The sequence below is a fragment of the Syngnathus typhle genome, linkage group LG2 (assembly GCF_033458585.1).
Source record: "Syngnathus typhle isolate RoL2023-S1 ecotype Sweden linkage group LG2, RoL_Styp_1.0, whole genome shotgun sequence".
In the NCBI taxonomy this organism is placed as follows: domain Eukaryota; kingdom Metazoa; phylum Chordata; class Actinopteri; order Syngnathiformes; family Syngnathidae; genus Syngnathus; species Syngnathus typhle.
Genome location: NC_083739.1, coordinates 8,465,897 through 8,485,613, shown reverse-complemented (window position 1 = coordinate 8,485,613; position 19,717 = coordinate 8,465,897). Strand labels below are relative to the sequence as shown.

Here is a 19,717-nt window from a genome sequence, read left to right as displayed (position 1 = left end):
TGTATAATGTACTTTATTGCAGGCATTGGTGGAAGAGTGCGATGGTGTATTTTCATCCTCATTCAACTGTGATCGAAAAGTGGGTGAAACTTCATCACAAGGTGATTTCATGCCCGCAGAACGTGTTAAAGCAGACTAAAAAATTATGATACCAGCAGAGAAATCGTGTCAACTACCAACAAGTACATCTGCGAATGATTAACATGTCTTTGAGCTTTAATATGTCGGAGGTATAGCCGAGGGTTACCTGTGATGCCTCTCCTCTTCAATACCTGGCAAAAAGCCCAGGAATGAGCCATGAAATTACTCAATTTCAAGAACGTGCTTCGGGATAAGTATAAAACCCAGAAGCCGGGCTTTTACCCATGATGCATCGCAGTCCATTATCCATTCTGACACGACACAATGTTGCGGAGGCTGGGTCTGAGGTTTACTTTTCACAAGCTATCACTATCACTTGGCTAGGCATGTATGGGCATACACAATGCAGGCCGATAGAAGATAACAACACACCAACTCTCATCAGGACACAGGCCAACTAAATCTGTGTATGAAAGCGCGTGTTAGTCAAAGCTGGCAGGCTCATGCATATGTGAATATGACTCACAAAGACAGCATGGAGACTCCGATAGCCACACATCTGGATAATTCTTTTCTGCGTTGGTTCGGACCACAGGGTCTGAATGAAGCAAGTGTGTGGACAGTAAATGGATTCTGTATTTACACTGCAGGCAATTGTGGCTCAGAATGGACTGCAGGGTTGAGAGCTCAGGTGGATTCAGCTTTTTTGTTATGATTCTTATGGACAACCACACCCTGAGAGAATTCAGCATCAGAATACTAAATACTTTCCGGTTGAGCTAGGGTCTGGTGATCCAAATATATATATATATATATATATATATATATATATATATATATATATATATATATATATATATATATATATATATATATATATATGTGCCTACAACACTAAATAATAATTTATTATTATTTCTGGAGTCGTGAGCATTACAATGCAAACAACTGGTGGTCTGCCCTTGAGCTGCAAAGAGTAATTAAACAACCTGAATAATTCAATAACAAAGAAAGTTTGAAGCAAAATCTCAGCAACATTGTGTAGGTCAGGGTAATGTAGTACAGTTGGTTGAATAGTTCTGATGTACAATATTGATGTATAATAAAACAAGTTTCTTATTTTCCAGTTTGAAACTTATGACAATGGCACATTACATTTTGGAAAAAATATATCATGTGTGGGAATAAATTTAAGTGTAGTCCAAACTGATCTGCTGATCCCCAATTTGTACCACTCTCTTTGTGAATAAACTGCTGTTTAGCAAAAACATTTCATCTAGACAGCATTTACAGCATACTCCATCAATTCAGTCAGCAAGATCTCAACTATTTTTCCAAAACATGACAAGTTACAGCACAAATACCTTCAGCTATAGCTTGCCAGCTATCCAGCACACTCAGTTTAGTGAACATTGAGAAACCCACAATTTACATGACTTACCTTCAGCTAGAGCTTGCCAGGTATCCAACACACTCAGTTTGGTGAACATTGAGAAACCAACAATTTAGACGATCATGTCATTTAGTGTCACGAGTCCAAAGCCGTTCATCGTTATGGGTGGAGCTTAAACTTGCTAGAAAGAAGTGACTGTTTCCATGGACTTCTCTTCCAAAGGGTTTGTCACATGTGGCCTACTATAAATCAATGGGGAGCGCTGATGCTGTGGCTTGCTGAGTGAATGGCATACAGTGGGGCGCACCAATCGATAAAATATTGAGCGTCCTTCCCCGATGCCCACCACGCCATTGATGCATACGTGTCACAGACCTCGTGACAAATGAGAAAAAAGTGATGTAGCGTGGCTGAAATAGCTGCCAGTCAATACGGCTAAATGTATCAACGCACACACACGTTCACACAAACACAGTGGCTATTGATCAGAGAGTGGTTTGCAAACAAAGACGGGAATAAAAGAGAGTTTGTTGATGAACTGCTCAGCGCCTTACCAGCATCCACACAGAGAGAGCTGGAAGGAATATTAATTGCAATTGCACCTTAATACAGCTTTGCATAAAAGTGTGTTATACAGCAAGAACTTTGATTCATATTTAGCCCGTAAATGGCATACACTCATCAATTATAATAAAAGTACTTCAAAAACTATTTTTTAATCACATTAGTGAGTGTGAATTACTTTTTATTTCCTTTGCTGCACCAATGCTTTGGTGGTTTCACTTTTAAATACCACAATATCATTATTATTTACTTAGAGATCAGGATTATAGCACCGTAACATGACAAGACTGTAAATACTTGATAACTAATGTGAATGAAGGGTAGCAGGAGAAGTATTGAACTACCAAGACGTTCTGTGTCTTAGAACTTCTTAATTGCCATAGCTTTGCCTCCTTATCTAACCAGTTCAATCAGATAGACAAGCACCACCTCGCCCACTCACACGTCCTGAAGTCCCATATGTCAGGTTATAAAAGAGACAGCTTGAGAAGAAAAAAATGGACAGTTTAAGAAGGAATAGATAAAACAATTCAACCTGGATTGGAGTATTTCTGCACACTCGTAGACGAGTACACACATCAATAGATGCAAAGTGCTGAAAGGAGCTTCTTTTTCAAGGCCAAACGATCCAGAGGGAACGTCTGTTCTCCGCGTCTATACTTCACGAACACACACACACAAACACACGCACGCACAGACACACACACGAGTGAAATATCTCGAGGAGATCAGCTATCGTCTAATTAAGTCTTTGCGTGAATTTGGTCGCGATACATTTCAATGAAAACACCTGGCAAACATCACTTAATTAAAAGTGAATATTGAAAAATAAAAATGAATTTAGATGAATTTATAGATCCCCCAAGTGATTTTCTATTTGCATTGTAGTCAAGTGAGTGTTGACCCGAACTCTGATTGGATTGAAGATGTTTTGCCCACGTCATCGTTACCAATGATATTTTTCAGCACAGAACAGTGCTCTTAAACTTTTTATGTGACACGGAGCAGTTTCGCATAAAGACATGTCTTAACGGACTAGCATAAAAAATAGGGAAAGACTATTATTGACAATACATATGATTATCTGAGCCAATATTTGTCATTGTGATATCGGTTTCTGCTTTTTTTAGGGAGGGCTGATGAGATCATCTTAAGATAGCGTAAACCTCGGGCTACTATTCATTTAAAATTTCGGTTAACTTTCTAAGAGAGATGCTGCTAAGCCCGGGGACTCGCAGGACTTACATTTCATTTGAACTTCAAATAAAGTGAAAAATTAACCTCTTCAAATAAAGTCAAACATTAATCTCTATCGTATTCCATTTCCTTGTTTTTTTATTTTATTTTATATAGCCATCTAAATGTTTCACAACTCATCCCTCATCCAATATATGCAATTAGGGTCACTTTTATCCAAATCAGTCTCTTTGCTACAGGAATCCCTGCAATGTGAATGCATTAATAAAATTGACTTATACTTTGTGCATGTGTGTGAGCATTTATGGATCCGTATGTGTTCTCCTTCAAAGCACCAGTGACCTGAAATGTGGAGCGAGAACGTAACGTTGACAGCGTCCCCTGTAACTCTGACTGACAGCTCTGTGACCTCGGCTACGTTTCGCAGCAACATTTTGGTCATGCAGTGGCTTTAACAGCTGTCATTTTGAGCAAAATCCAACAACGGGAACTCAATAGGCACGGGCTCATAACCGCTTTCAGGATTAACCGTGGTTTTCAAAAGTCACGGTTTCAATAACCGCTAATACCATCTGTAATTGGTAATGAGTTCTTTTTTCTTTTGAGGGGATTTATAAGCACTGCAAAATATGATTGGCTGCTTGCAGAATGGACTAAAAGAGGGGCCTCTTTGAAAGTAATTACCTCCAATTAACTTTTTCTTGCTTTCTTTTGAGTAGTTGCGCACCGATGAGGAGGGAAGATTTCGTCGACCATGGTCGCTTGACGGCAAACTTTAAAAATGACAGACAGCACTGGCGGAAATAAATTCTCAGTCTGTCACGTGTCTCGTGTGTTGTTATACATACTCGTATATAACAAGTGTGCTTGAGTAGACTGTATTGACAGTATATGTACAGTAGGTGGCGGAATGTACCAACTAAGAAAGAGAAGAAGAAAGTAGACTAATCGAATCCTCTGATTTCAGCCCCTTTTATGAAAGCAGTGATTAGCTTTTGTATTACTCAAAATAATACATTTGCAACATGTACTCTGAAACAAATTGACTGAGCCGGAAATTTAACTACTTTCAAAAAGGTTAATCAATCCCTCTTGTGTGATTGCTCCTAGTTGTTAATGCAAAATAAAATTGCATCTAGCGATTATTCAATTAATCAATGGTAAATTATTTGAAAAGTTTTGATAGCTAACTGCATTTTTTATTATTTGAAAAATTCGACTTAGTCTCCATCTTTAGGGTGAAGAGAGAAAGAGAGAGAGCAATTAGTTCTGTAGATTAAAGAAAGTCACTTTTAATGGGCATTGAAACAACACTCCCATCCTCAACTGTAAAGCTGGCACAGACATTTGATAGTCTGTTGACACAGTTGAGGGTCCATTTGAGCGGCACAGGGACAGTCAAAGCAGTATTTCCGCTATTCATCACTGCCACACTCACAGCGGACGGGAGCAACTTGAAAAAGGTTAGCAGTAGGCAGTTTGAAAGATAGTTCTTAAGTCCCTCACACACCCATCCACCAACACATATCAAGTTGTTAAGCTTGCGAGAGCCAATTGCGATTGCTTTTCAAGTGCATGAATGTGACTTGTGCTCCCTGAGTCATGAGAACTGAAGCTGAGGCCAATAGCCATTTGGTTTAATGGGCAATCTGCAGCACAGACTGCAGTGACCCCCAGCACTTAGTGGGAGGAGAAGGCCAACCTATTAACAAAGAGTGGGAAGCTGCAAGCGCACCCTATCACACAAGGCCACACTTAATTAGACTGTTTGATTAGCAGACTCTAATGGAAAGATTGCAAATGGAGGGAAGCGGCGGATGCCGACTGCTCTCCTTGAAACTTGAAGGCTGAAAGTCATCTGGCCAACGATGAGGCTGAGGACATGTTGTGTTTGAGGCTTTCGTGCTCTCAGGACAGATGGTGACTGTGAGGTGGAAGAGATGAAACTCATTAAAAAGAGGTAAACTGAGTCAAAATGAGAGGCGTTTGTTTAACAATCCTTAAAACCTAAGCCTCATTAGTGTGGGTTTCTTGTAAGCTTAAGTAAGACTCCATTTTGATTATCTCCAATCCAGTAAACCACCCTCCACTGCCAGGCTTATGTTCCAGACAACCCCTGCAACAAGTGAAACTTTAGAAGTTTCAGTTTTTGTTGTTTATTTTGTCTCCTCAGACAAAACTTTTCATTTATTGCTTTGCAGATTGTGCCCTGCCAGAAGTAATCACACGTAGACGTTCGCAACGTTCGACTCCCGTCTGTAACGAATGAGGTAAAGTGTGAAGTGACGTATCCCTTAGAAAAGCCATTTAAATTTACATTTCAATATAGAACAATGAGAATTACACGTGCTTATTTAACCGCGTAGCTTTGCCTTCATAAAGTCAGACATAATGCAAAATGCCATAGATGTTTTAATGAAGAGCATCTTGTCAAAAACCTTTAGAATGAAATCTATTTGAACACAAACGGTAGAGCAACGAGTGTAGACGGACGAAAAAAATCACAGCTTTTATTTTCTGTGAATAAAAATACAATTACTGCAGCTTCCGAGTCACTCATCTTTTGTGTGTGTCTGTAAAGTCAGAGTCATCGGTGTAGTTCTTTAAGATTAGAATCCTCACATGATGTAACCTAATTAGTAATCCCTTCAAAATTATGGCATCTTTTTTTTTTTTACTATCGTATTCATTTACCATCGTACCGACACCTATTCAGACTTTCTCCGGTCTCCCCAATTAAAGGGGAGAAATTGGATACGGACCTACGAGCACTCTAATTTAGAAAGAAGGAGCCGGGGGGAACGGGTGTGAATTGGCGGAGCCGTAGATGCAGGCCCTGGATACGAGTAGTGAGGCCTTGTCACTTGAGGAAATATTGGAGGATGCCAAGGTTAGCGCCAAGGTCAGACTGGATGAGACTGTTGAAGCGTGACCACGGGAATCCAAAATTCAGCGTGTGCATTGGTGCTAATCCGCTGCTGATTTTTATTGAATGCTGCTCTCCTCCACCTCATCATTCCCTGAAAGATATTTATTTATCTACTGATTGATTTATCCATCTATCGTGGCACAGGTCCGAGACACTATTAATAAATGTATTCCTTCCATTATGAGGTATTTTTTATGGAGATACAGCAGTGCTTGATAATAATGAAGAGAAATATGGATGTCGTTGCATAACCACTCTCACAATTTAAAACACTGGTATCTTAAATCATGGTTGCTCAGTACAATGAATGAATGAATGAAAAATAACACTCAGAATTTTTGCACTTTTTAAAATCACACAGTACTGATGACGTTAGTAACATATCACTTGCTACGAGGATGCGGAGGTTTGGTCAGTAGCTGGCACGCTCTTTAGAAAATACGGACGAGATCCTGCAAGTGAGCCGCTTGCAGTGTAAATATGAAGAGAATTTAGGAATTTTAATTATAGTCTGTTTTTATTTCATTCTGATTTTATTTTTTATTTTATTTTTTTTAGGGTGGCTTTGTTAGTTTATTTTAGTTTTTTCAAAAAAGTTACTTTTCTTTTTTTAAAAAAATGTTAAAAAAAACTCCATGATAAGTATTTGGTTTGTCTATTTTCGCAACGTAAAGTAAAAGATTTTCACCATATTACGATTGACGACAGAGACCAAAAGGTGGTTTGCTGTCAGAGCTGGATCGGCCAAATGGACGTTGTTCGCAAATGGGGCTGGAACGCAAGGCGGGAAAGTGACAAAGGGTGCATTTGTTTGTTGAACTAACACGCCCGCAACAACGCCTACCTACCCCCATCCTCCCACCCACTTGGGGTGCTGGCTGGCTGCCCTTCTACTTAATCTGCATGTTCACACAAACACACACAGGCCGCAATGCACACAACTACATGACTTGCAGTTCCAAGAGTTTTTCAACCTTCCTTTACCAAAATCCAACTCTGCGTTGTCGCCCAGGGTAGAGTAAACTCCAAGCCGGTTATTGCAGAGTCGTTCAAAATATTATATGGCAGGCATCCTAAAGCTGCACTCTCAGCTTTCTTTATTTTCCATTTTCGTGATGATAAACGTTTGGGTCCATAACAACTGAGACCAGATTTTAGAAGTCATGGATTATTTTTTTGTGAAATCTATAAATAGATTCAGAAAATCTTACAAAATTGTACTGTCGTACCAGGGCTCGAAACTAACGATTGCCCGATTGCCCGGGGCAAGTAGCGATGGCAGACGGGCAAGTAGAATTTTTCCTCACTTGCCCGAACTTGCCCTGCCATAATACCATGTTTTCAAGCTGTAAAAAGACGATTTTGTGCATAATTTCTCGCAACTTCTGCCGCTTCTGGTCCGACATTTTGGTTTCTAGGGAGCGGTTAGTTTCTCGTGTAAGTCTGAAATACATTGATAACGGCAAAGCGCTTCGTAATTAAATGCATGCTCCCTCACCCGTCCCTGGCTCTTCTGCGCCTGCGCACCAGCAGAGCTTGTTTCCGTGTCGGGCAAGTAAAAATCCACTCCAAAAAAATTTGGGCAAGTAAAATTTTGTTTCGGGCAAGTAAAATTTTCTCCAACTTGCCCGAGGGCAACTTGGGCAAAATATAAGCTTCGAGCCCTGCGTACTCCAAGTTTACATTCCATAGCAGTTTTAAATGTCAAATTTATTTTGGGGTTCTCATTATTTTGACAAAATTCTCAGTTTTACCAGTTGGTCCTTTCTATTGCCACTGTCTCGAGAGTTGTTGTCGACGAAGAGGGGGATATGACTGCTTTTGAACGGAAAGGTTCGCTAGTGGGACTTTAAGTGGAAAATGTACTAAAGAGTTGACTACTGTCCTAAATAAACATGCAAAGGACATTTATCACCTTTAGTCCTGAAGGTTAAACATCATCTATGCAATAAAAAAAAAAAAAAACATTAAACCTATCACGTTACAAGCCAGAAATAGGCATTAATGACCCATAAACACGTGGTTGTTCAAAATGCCAAGCTTCAAGCATGACAAGCTGCAGATGTTGTCACGGTGACAAGTTAATATCCACTTCTTATAGACAGTGTGTGGTTTAGTCTCATTGACACGGAGGCTTGGTGGGCGTGTTGGGGGGGGGTTAATTTGTGCTTCAATCAAGCTGTGTGCTTGGCCCCATGCTGGCCTGTCAGGCCGATGTAAATGTGTGCGTGTGTGTGTGCGTGTGTGCGTGCGAGCGTGCACATTTTACATATGTATGGAAGCAAGCCAAGATGCATTGGAAGGAATAGTAGAGATCTTGAAAAGCTCGCATGCTGAGCTTGGCTAGGCCCACATAGTGTGAGTGAAGACACAACACAAGTACACGTTTACACATGTATAGTATAATCCTGCTGGAAATGAGCGATGGAGCCCTCCTCTGAAACAAAAGGTCCAGCACGTTAGGCTTTGACCGCCATATGTCCGGTGGCATTGTGCATACTTTTATGGGAATGCATGCCAGTTATCCTGAGCGATTAAGGAAAAAAAGACATGATGAATTACACAATTTGTTGTGTATAGCTATGAAGCAACCATAAAGGGACTTGATGTGCGGCAGGCAGTAATGTCTCATTAATTTATAGGCAAGGCTCATGTAAAGTGTAAATTCATTCCTATACGTATGATATATAGAAGCCCCATCTAACAAATAGAAATTTGTTATTGATGCATAACAGAATATAATATTCCATTGTGTATCACTGAGAAAACTGAGACACCAATTTTGTAAATATACATTACACATTACATGTCAAAACTCAGCCACGTGTGAAAAACATTTTGCAAGATTTTTAAACTAACCCCCATTCGTTAAATAGAACACAATGTTTCATCGATGCCCAGAGCATTCAATCAATGACGCATAAGTAAACTATGGATTAATTAAAACATAGCCCGTGTTCGACTAAGTGCCCGTACTTGAATTTGTGTGCCATCTGTATTACTAATGAACCTTCAGTTGATAAGAGACACACTGAAAAACAATCATCAGACTCCTCACCAATATTAATACCCCCGAGCTGAGAGAGGCTCTCATTCGGCCTCACTCATGTTAAGTCGCCTGAAGCAAACACCACTCAGCTAGTCAAGCACAAGCATGACGACAACATGACAAACAAAAGAGTGCTTACGAAGCACGTACTGTGCCTCCATCAAGGCTTGAAACAAGGTAGCCCCAAAATCAATGCGGAAATGGCCGCGACTGTGAGCTTAGTCAAGAGTGAAAAATTGGTAAGTTGCAATCAATACCGAGGACGTGCATTCAAGGCAGGCTGGGAGTGTGGACCCTCCCTGCACCCCCCTCCCCCTCCCATGTGCAGGATAAAACAAAGAAATTATTTTCCATTTCATTTATCTTGTTTGTGCTTTATGTTGATTTTCTTTTGGAATCCAATAATGTCAATGATTCCACCATTAAAATAGCTGAGTGTGCATATTTGCTGTTCAAATACATAGGCAGGGCGACCATGCACACATTTATCAACGCAGGCGATGGTGGGAGCCCTATTACTATTTGTCTTTCTATTGCCAGTATTTTCATCTTACCACACATGTGCCGCATAGGGAGAGACTCTTGCGTGAAATTCAAATAACAATTCAAAATGCACCTGTTTAAAATGGTCTAGTCATTTTAATCTGCCCCTATCTGTGTATTTTTTATTTTATTTCTCTGATTCCACTTCTTGTTTGTTGTTCCTTGTTCTATTAATATTCGCTGATACTGTTACATTTTACAATTGTGATGAAAATGTCTTCATTTTCACCAAATATTGGTCAAAAATACAAAACGCAAACTTTTTTTGATTTAAACAAGTACAAACATTTGGGGAAATGACTGACAATTTAACAGTTGATTGGATGTTTTTCAAGTGGCTGACCAGCCGGTTCCGTCTCCAACTGTCACTTGCATTGTATTTACTGTGCGTGGTGTAAAAGCGAGTAGATCACTCGTATCACTTGTGCCATCTTTGTAATATACCGCATCTCTGTGATTCATTGATAAAACGGAGAGGATCATAACAGCAGTTAAACACTAATCTCGCAATCTGCACCAAACACGAGGTGCATTCAAAGACAGAAGGACATTTTAAACTCACACAGAAAAATCCTCCATCAATGAATGAAATGCTACAAATGTCTAAACAATGTGGGCTGTCAAACAAGCAATAAAAACTGACATACAAGAGAAATGATGGGGGTGAAATCACCGTGCTATTTGACTTCATTGCCATCACTCATCCATCTCATGTTACGATAGACCGTGACTGAGATGTCAAATGTTAAATATTCAATGAGAGTCAAAATTTTGGGATCTTGACAACAAGTGGAAGAAGAATGAGGAGTCTGGTGGATGTAGTAATTCCTCAGCAAAAAAGTGTTGCCATCTGTTTACCTGAAGGTAATATTGGTGGATTCTATGAGAACTAATCAGACATATCACCACCAATACCCAATGACAGTGATGTATTGTGACAGGTAGAACAAATAAATGCTCTTCCACTGGCACCATATCAGTATTTCATTTCAATATAACGCGCATAATTTTTGAGACATTTTGTTTGGTGGTGCTTCATGTAATTCAGAATAGACTCCATAGCATTAGTGTGAGCAATACACGAGTAGCTTTTGCAAGGGTCTACAAGTCTTCAAATGATTCCGGGTTGTCATGCAATTCCTGTAACTGCAAGCAAGTATAATAATAAAATGATTTGGATCCTGTTTTTTGAAGGAGAAATGGAACACTTTTTGTTTTAGCTAATAGGAAGTCTTCTAATGATCAAAATAGTACATGTGGCTCAATTTAGGGGCCCATGTCAATGGCTTTTGAAATATCCTTGATCTATATTGCTTATCCTCTTCAGGATTATGGAGAAATCGAGCCTGACTTCAGACAGGGTTAAACTTCACCCTGAATTGGTCAACAGTACTGAATGCGTGCGTCTGTCTCTATAACAATATTCCAAACATCACTGTGCATGAACTGGACCAACATTGCTGGCACCCAGTCAGGTTAATGTACCACAATATCATCAGTGACATTCTGTAAAAATAACACTACTTTTTTCTCATTTCAAGTAAATTCAAATTGATATTTCACATGAAATTTCACATTTTGTGTGTGTCAACAAAAGAAAGCCCTCACTGCTATGAGCTCATTCATACTGAAGAACACATGCTTGATCTCTATTTATAGCCAAACAAAAGAATGGAGAACAAATAAAAGCCAGTTCATTTTTGCATCTCTCTACTCAATACTGGATGCCACCCATTCAGGTGAGGGAAATCATTTAAATCATTTAAAATTGTCCATACAATTAAAAATAGTCAATAAATTAAAAAAAAGTTCAGGCAAATTTTGTGAAACATGACAGGAAACTCCGCCTTATAATTATCCCGTTTACTTTCTAGTGTCTACATATTTGTTGTATTTCGCAATAATATTACAGCCTCTCACTAGCCTGGCGCTTTCACTTTTCTTTTGGCGTAAACATTGCATTCCGTGTGAAAGAAGAAAAAGTATGATATTGGCTTGGGGCTGACCCGGTTCCGTCAAGACAAAACGCGCCTACCGTCCACGGCCATGCTCGGTCTCAGCGTGGGTCTGTCCGTGGTGCTGTCACAAGGGGTCTTCCATTCTGATCCCGGAGCGATGGAACGGTGGGGGTGTGTGGACGGTGCAGGAGGAGGCGAAGAAGTCCTCTCGATCGGACAGCCGGATTGCACTCGCGCATCCCGCGACCATTTGTTGTCACACAAGCCGGCAGCCCGCACACATGAGGCGGTGAGCAATGAAGCTCCGCCTCCTCTTTGCACCTGACTGCCCCGAGATTGAAAGGTCACGACAGTACACTTTCTTCTCCATCACGCTTTTCATTTTTAGTCCCAAGTATGGGAAGCTGAATACTTGACATATTTTTAAAGAATGTCAAATACAAAGCAACGCTGTGGAATCTGGTCGCGTGCATGTAAACCCATAAAAAAAAAAAAAAATCTTTTTTTGGTGAGGCACAACTTAAAGCACTGGTGTCAAACCCAAGACTCGCGGGCCAGATCCGGCCGTTTTATTTGGCCATGCAGCCAAAACAAATTATGTGCATTGACTTGGTGTGTCTTGCTAACTGCAAATTGTATTCACTTTTAAAAACATTGCAATATTGCAGAATATTGCAAAAAAAATTATTACAGTACTGTTCGATAAACAGAGTGTAGTGGTTATATCTTCGGACACTGTAAGTTTCCCCACTCACCCAAAGTCAGCTGAGATAGGTCTCATTTCACCTACAACCCAAAGCAGTATAGAAATGGGTTGGTGGTTGGGCAAAAATAAGTGAACCGCTGTATAAGACAGTGCTTCTCAAATAGTGGGGCGCGCCCCCCTTGGGGGGCGCGATGCTATTCCTGGGGGGGCGCGTGTGACCCTGGGGAACAGGCTTTTTTTTTGGCAGTACTAGAATAAAGTGTAATTGCGCGTTTACTACAGCAGGGGGCAGTGGCGCTCTCATTGTTACTTCTGTCACGTTTGCGACAGTGCAACATTTTACGACTTACAAGACAAGTTAGGATAGTCACGGTGGGGAGGGGGGGCGCGAATAGTTTTCTTCTTGCTAGGGGGGGGGGGGCGTAACAGAAAATAATTGAGAAGCACTGGTATAAGATAATAAAACTACCCAACCTTTGATGACACTTTGCATACACTGAAGGTGTGGTGCTTTCTATTATTCTGAAGTGATTGTGCATGAAGTATATGACCGCTTTACAGTATATTAAAAACATCAAAACAATGTGTACAGATTAATTGTGGTTTCACAAGATTAAAACAGAAAAATGTGTGAGAATGCAGACCCGCATAGCTCCCCAGAATATATAAATAGAATTCCATGTCATGAAACGATTAATATGAAACATTAAATGTGAAATAACTCTCTTACCCTCCCACCCACACACACGCACACACGTCCACTCTTGCAAAGACAATGCATAATAAAGATACAATAATGACCTTTTGTGATAATTGGTTAAATTTCCAAAGGCACATCTGGGAATAGAAATGCAGACAGATTTAATAAGAGTCAGAGCCATTGGGAGTTCATCGGAATATTATTCCAATCGAAGTAGTGGTAGTAAAGAAACGTTGCTCATTATAATTTAATTACAGACAAAGAGCTTCTTCTAATACTCCCCTTACTGAAGCACCTTATTGTTCCTTAGACGCTTTAATCAATCGGTTGTTTGGTACAATAAGTAAAATCATGGGTGTCCATGGGGCTAATTGCGATCGTTTAACGGCCCACTGCATATATTAAAATTCACAACTGACATGGTCTGTGTCATTTACCTGCATTAATTTGTACTTTGTAAAATGTGTCGCAGTGCAGTAGAAGAGAAAACGAAAGTGACTTTCATCTTTCATTTAATTTTCTACCAATCAAACAACTGCTAAAATGCTGTGGGAAAATCATTTCTATTCATAAAACCCTGATGAATTAAGATGATTCGTTGTGTTCCGCGGCAATCTTAAAAGCCACTGTTATCTTTACTGTATACTTTGTCCCATGTTCATGTTTGCCTATGGTGAGAACAGCGTTGTAAAATGGCATCTGCTCCCATTCGCTCTTGTTTAAGGTCTTTTGGGGGACAGTTTTTTTGGTGCACTGGTGCCAAGCAGCATCTGAAAACTGGTGAATCATTTAGCCAGGGTGAGATTATCCTAACAAAGACAATCCCCACGGATAGATGTGTTTAGTCCTTTTCGGGGGTACGCCTGCATGATGCAAAGGTCAAATGTTTGCATGAATATTATAATGCCCAGTATTTGCATTTGCAAATGTGTTTAATTTCAGAGAAATCTTAATTTAGAAGTGTGCTCATGTATGCCTGAAAGGACATTTGGTCCTAACAGCAAGCTGTCAAATTATGTATCTTTAATTCAGATGATGGTCAGCCCTGTGAATAATGAAGTAGACTTACAGAGGGGGGGGGGGGGGGTCGTTGTGCAAACTGGATGGCTACATGTGATGTTCCCACATTTTATAATAGCATCCGTATACCTTACATCCTTGAAGCAACAGATGACACTACAAAACATGCATAATATTCATTTCGTCTTATACCACCTCATATGTCTTCTTTGCCAAGAGCGCTTTCGATACGATCACACAGACGTGAGATTCAACTCGGGCACCCAATTTGACGATAGCACTTCATATGTAGTTTGTAGTGTCCTCGTGCTCAAATGGACTATTGTGGCCTGATAGCGGGAAGAAAAAGGGAGCTTATTGAGCGTGTATTGAGGCGCTTCATTCAAGAAGAGAGGAGCACTTCCTGAAAAGACATAGAGAAGCTATTGATGCTTGGAGTGTGGCATCGGCCTTCCTAAAGCTGGTGTCATGGTGAATGGCGGTCTTTTGGCGAGCACTGAGAAATCACGGTGGCCAAATGGAACACCACTCGCAAAGAAAAGTGTGTGTTGTTGGATCTTGATGGTGTATTGGAATGCATAGAAAGTGAAGTTTGAAAGAAGTGCGAGCTCAATGGAGCTTCTTAATCTGATATGAAAGGGGTGGCTCTTTCAGGTGAAAATAAAAGAAATGCACTGGATTCCCAGAGGAAGCGCTTTCACTTCTGGGTGCAAATGATAGAGGAAGTCACTTTATATTGTCAGCTTCTGAGTTGTTTTGTTATCACTGACCTGAGGGGGGAGTTCTTGTTCTTGTTGTCGACAGGCCCTTCTCCGTAACCATGCAATATCTCCTCTCATTTATTTCAAATGGAGAGCGGATGTTGACAGAATCTATTTGGGGGAATCCATTTGCTAGCTTCTCATCATCATCATCTGTGTTTGTCTCGCGTGTGTGAATGTGTGTATGAGTCCATAAAGGTATTTTCTACAGCATGTAGGGTGAGATGAGATGCATACGTCCCTCTGGTTCAACAACACCGGCTGGAAAGTCGGCCGCCGGGGAGGAAGCAATTCAAGTGAATCTCCAAGAGACATAGCCAAAAGAAGAAAGGGGGGAAATCGGATGTAAGATTTGCAACATTACTCATCATCCTGTCTTATCTAGGGTTTCATCTTTGAAAGTCAGTCGCATTCACTCTGATGGTCACTCCACCAATGCCGTTGGCCGTGATTACTTTTCAGTGAGCGCTTCTTTTTCCTCTGAATTTGGCCTGCATTCACTAAATATGTCCATGTGTTCTTATTTTTGAAAGAATTTTGTTGCTTTTGAAAAATAATGATAAGTAGCTTTCTCTGTCTTCTTTTATTTTTAAATCTCCTTATGTGCTTTTTTTTCTTCATCACATATAAACAGATGGGCATTTTCTTTCTTCATAAGACGCTGAAAGTCGGTTGAATTTGGACGGTTCTCATATTTTTTATTGTAATTTCTTTTAAAAGTCCCCATAAAGTGTAATAGTGGAGCAAAATGTAGATTGCAAATATCACACAGATTTACCAAACAGGGTGAAAAACACAGATTTATAAGTGACCTGTTCTGCTACCTCAATTGCTGGCGGGGCTAGTGGGGAGAGTTCAAATATGCTTCGACCCTCCGAAGGTGCCACACCATATAATTGTACTTTGGTTCCAGGAATGTTTTCCAATATTTCCACCTGTCCCCTGCAAAAAACATAAAATGAATCTTTACCAGCTTTTTCTGAAGATTTTTTTGCAGGTTTGTATTGTTTGTTTGTTTGTTTGTTTGTTTGTTTGTTTGTTTGTTTGGTTGGTTGGTTGGTTGTTTGGTTGGTTGTTTGGTTGGTTGGTTGTATGTTATGCAGACTTCCTGAGATCCTTGGACCCCCCCCCATGGCCTCTCCAAGTTAAATATATTTTTTAGCTTCACCAGTGACATCAATTTCCTAAAATTTTAGAAAAAAGAATTCATAGATTAGATCTATTTATTGAAATCTATAGATTACTATTTGACAGTCAGTATGGATTTAGAACAAATTAATCAACTTCACTGGCTTTGACAGAACGCATTGAAAATATTCCCACCACCACGGACACTAAAATTAAAAATGTGTCATTAGGCACCATTTTAGTCAAAATAAAATTCAGGAAAATCGAAATACTTAAAAATCTATTTGAACCTCAGACCTCCACAAATCAGTATTACACACTTCTCAGCAATCATCCTCACTTGTGTAAAATGTATTTAATAGAAAAAACCTGAATTCATTGCAGGGTCTTTAAATTCCATTTTTAGCAGAATAGCCAAATTCCAAATTTCTGTCTGTCATTGCCTTGCTTTTCAATCCCACTAATCTCTTTTAGCACCTCTTCCACTTTCATCTACTTGAGTTTAGCAGTCATTAACCGCATGCATCGACTCATCTTCTCTCTAAAGAAACGAATCCTAACTGCTCACATGTGTTTGAATAACAGCCTGGGTCAATAATCTAATTTATCTGCCCAGCATCACAAAAACAAGTGAACTCTCCTCAGGCTCAGACTCATGCAAGCTCGTGGTGTTATTAGGTGACATATTTGAAATATTTACCAGACATCGTTTTGAACACATGTAGGCATACCTAATATGAATAAATGTATCAAATGTACTCATCCTTTCTTTTCCCACGCTATGTGAAAACAATTGCAAAGTAATGTAACACATGATATGACTCTTTTTAATAAGCATCTCTTAAGCATCGATTTAAGTTATGTATGTTGTATATTCAAGAGGATTTCATTGGTGTTTAATGAAGGTGCCCTTGCTTGTACAAAGAGAGAAGGGGTTCAGTTGCTTTACATAGCAATTAGCCTAATGAATCATACCCAATATGAGTGGTCTGCAATGCAACACATTACTATTCCAAACACGCAATCAGCCTTTGTCGCCTGTGCACAGCCTCAATTTCTAGCTCTCATTATCAGTGTGAAAAGTTTGCTGTCAGGCTCAGTTTAGTGGATCAATAATTCCATTTGAGCATCTGTGGTAAAAAAAACAAAAAAGAGACTCCATTTGGGTTGTACCGTAGGGTTGTTACTTAAAAAGAGAAAGCTGTTTAGAGTTGACCTTTTACAAGGACACTTTCCTTTGTTATACAACAGTTGCTCAACAAATCATTCATCCTGTCCAGATATTATTCCATGTAGATATTACTTTGTGCCTAAATCCAACAGATGCCATTTGAGCTTTCCCTGTGTGTGTAATAGCGGAAAAACGATAATGTCAGTGTCGTATCTACCATCACTGTTTTTTAATGAGCTAAAATTAACTTGCCAATGCCACTCAGACTGTATGAATGATGTATCAGTGTTTCTTTGTGTGTGTCTTGGTGGATGTACCAAAGTATGTCAATAACTTTGTCGTCTCATGATCTCACCAAACCTGTCTCTTGTCGACCTGATGCCTTACAATATGAGTAAAATATTAAATGTAACCTCACCAGAGAGAGGTTATGGGAAAAAATAGCTTTACATTTATTTCATTAACCTGTTGTTGTATTTTCTGACTCCGCTGGCACTCTGTATCCAACTAAGGTCTGAAGGCAACGACTTCTACAGATGTCTGTGTTGGTGAAGGTTGTAGGAAAGATATTCGGACATGCTAGATCGAGCAGATGAATACTTAAACTACGTAAAATAGAACAACAGACCATTCTGTATGCGGTTAGACGACTCGACAATTCTTTACTGTTCCATTACTACTTTCTCTCACCAATTATGCAGGCCAGTGATGTTAATTCAAGCAGTGCATAATGTTATAAGACGCTCATCACATAAAAGTAACAGGAACATCATGAAAGCTGGATAAAATGAGATGTACTTGGTTTTTAAATTAGTCCTAGCCAGTGTTTTGTCAGGCAGTACATTTTCATCAAAGCACATTTTCCCATGAGCATGATAATGTCTATGCTCCCGGCCGTTTAAATGAAGAAAAATGTGAAGGCTCATGCCAAGGCGTGAATGGGTGAAGTGAAACATCATTGAAACAAGTTGATGAGGTATCTGGAGCCAGTTTTCCTCGAGGGATAACTTTCTGAGTTGTCCTGTTAATTACAATTACTGTAATCTATTGTTTCAATTTTGAACAGCCTCTTCAATATGGCGAGTATAAAATAGGCCAAGCTAATTTACCACACAATGCCATAATATAACGTCTTTAAATAATGTCATCAAGGGCATACTGGATTATGCAACTAAATTGTTTGTTTTTTGATGTCTGTAATGATTACACTAATTCGAGGATGTCGCACTTGGTTTTTGTCGGGAGCCACATCGTTGCTATGGTTTCCATCAGAGGGTCGTTATGATTGTGAACCCACATGAATGTATGCTCGACCTACTTTATCACATTCACCAAAAATTATGAATAACTAGTTTTGAAATCAGAAGCCAGTGAATGGTTTGTTCAACAATTTTTCAATTTGACATGAATTGGGGGGGGGGGGGGGGGGGGTTCGGGGGGTCAAGCAATAAAAAAGAAAAAACCTTGTCTTGTCTCAGTTTGATGTTAAAAAATGATGACAAATGGTAAGGAGCATGAAGTTGACACATTATTTACCTTCATAGGCCACATAAATTGATATCACTGGCCGGATCTACCCCCCAGGCCTTGAGTTTGAGACATGCTGACTAATTCAGAGTCAAAGTCTGCTTTATTGTCAGTTTCTTCACATGCCAAGACACACAAAGAAATCGAAATAACGTTCCCGCTATCCAACGGTGACAAGACATATAGTACACAATATACATACAAGTAAACAACACACAGAAAAAATAAAAACAAGAAGGCACAAACAATGATTGGACAAGGACAGCTGCACCATTAGAAATGACAAATGCTGAGAAATGCTACAATGTTCTCAACCTTGCAGTTATAGTATCGCGGCTTTCACAGTTGTGGGAAGACTTTCTTAAACATTTTTGGAGATGTCATATCAGAGGTCACCAACATGTTGACCAAGGGCACCAAGTAGCCCAAAGACCATGTGTTTGGCTCTTGTTCTAAAAATAGCTTACCAGTGATAAGACTGTGGAATATTGTTGAGGTGATCCTTTTGAATTATTTGAAAATGTAAATACTTGCCCATATTTAGTAAATAAAGTGTTGCGTGATATTTAGTTGGTTTTTTCAACCTTGTTAAATCCTGTAAGTCCGTGTGTGCATGTGCGTGTGCGTGTAAAATATAATATGCAAAGTGCCACCAAAATAACACACTATTATTAAAAGAACCAAGTTGCTATAAGCAACTGGATTATGGCTATAGCGCCTTTCTGTGGCTATTGGCTGCATGACAACAAATTGGAACACAAACTTGGTCCAGTTATTATAAGTACCGTCCTCATTCCTGTTATTCCAAATTAAATATTATCTACACAATACCTACACAAAGGCACATTTTGTATTTATAAAAAAAATGTGCGTCTGCTAAACTGTTATAATTTGACAACGTGAACCCTCCTTTCCAGTAGGAGCGCTGTTCCAAACCAAACGTTGTCAATTTTAATAGGCGGATGTGTCCGTATTGTTGTTCCGGTATTG

At 39.6% G+C, this 19,717-nt stretch overlaps 1 protein-coding gene across 1 annotated transcript in view; it reads right to left on the bottom strand.

The window, feature by feature from the left end:
- samd10b (sterile alpha motif domain containing 10b) overlaps positions 1 to 12,020 on the bottom strand; it is a 32,392-nt gene extending 20,372 nt beyond the window's left edge. Inside the window, exon 1 of the mRNA XM_061273013.1 lies at positions 11,792 to 12,020. Within this exon, the coding sequence (XP_061128997.1) occupies positions 11,792 to 11,804 (13 nt within the window). The 5' untranslated portion in view covers positions 11,805 to 12,020. The remainder of the gene's footprint in view (positions 1 to 11,791) is intronic.
- Positions 12,021 to 19,717: the final 7,697 nt, after the last annotated feature.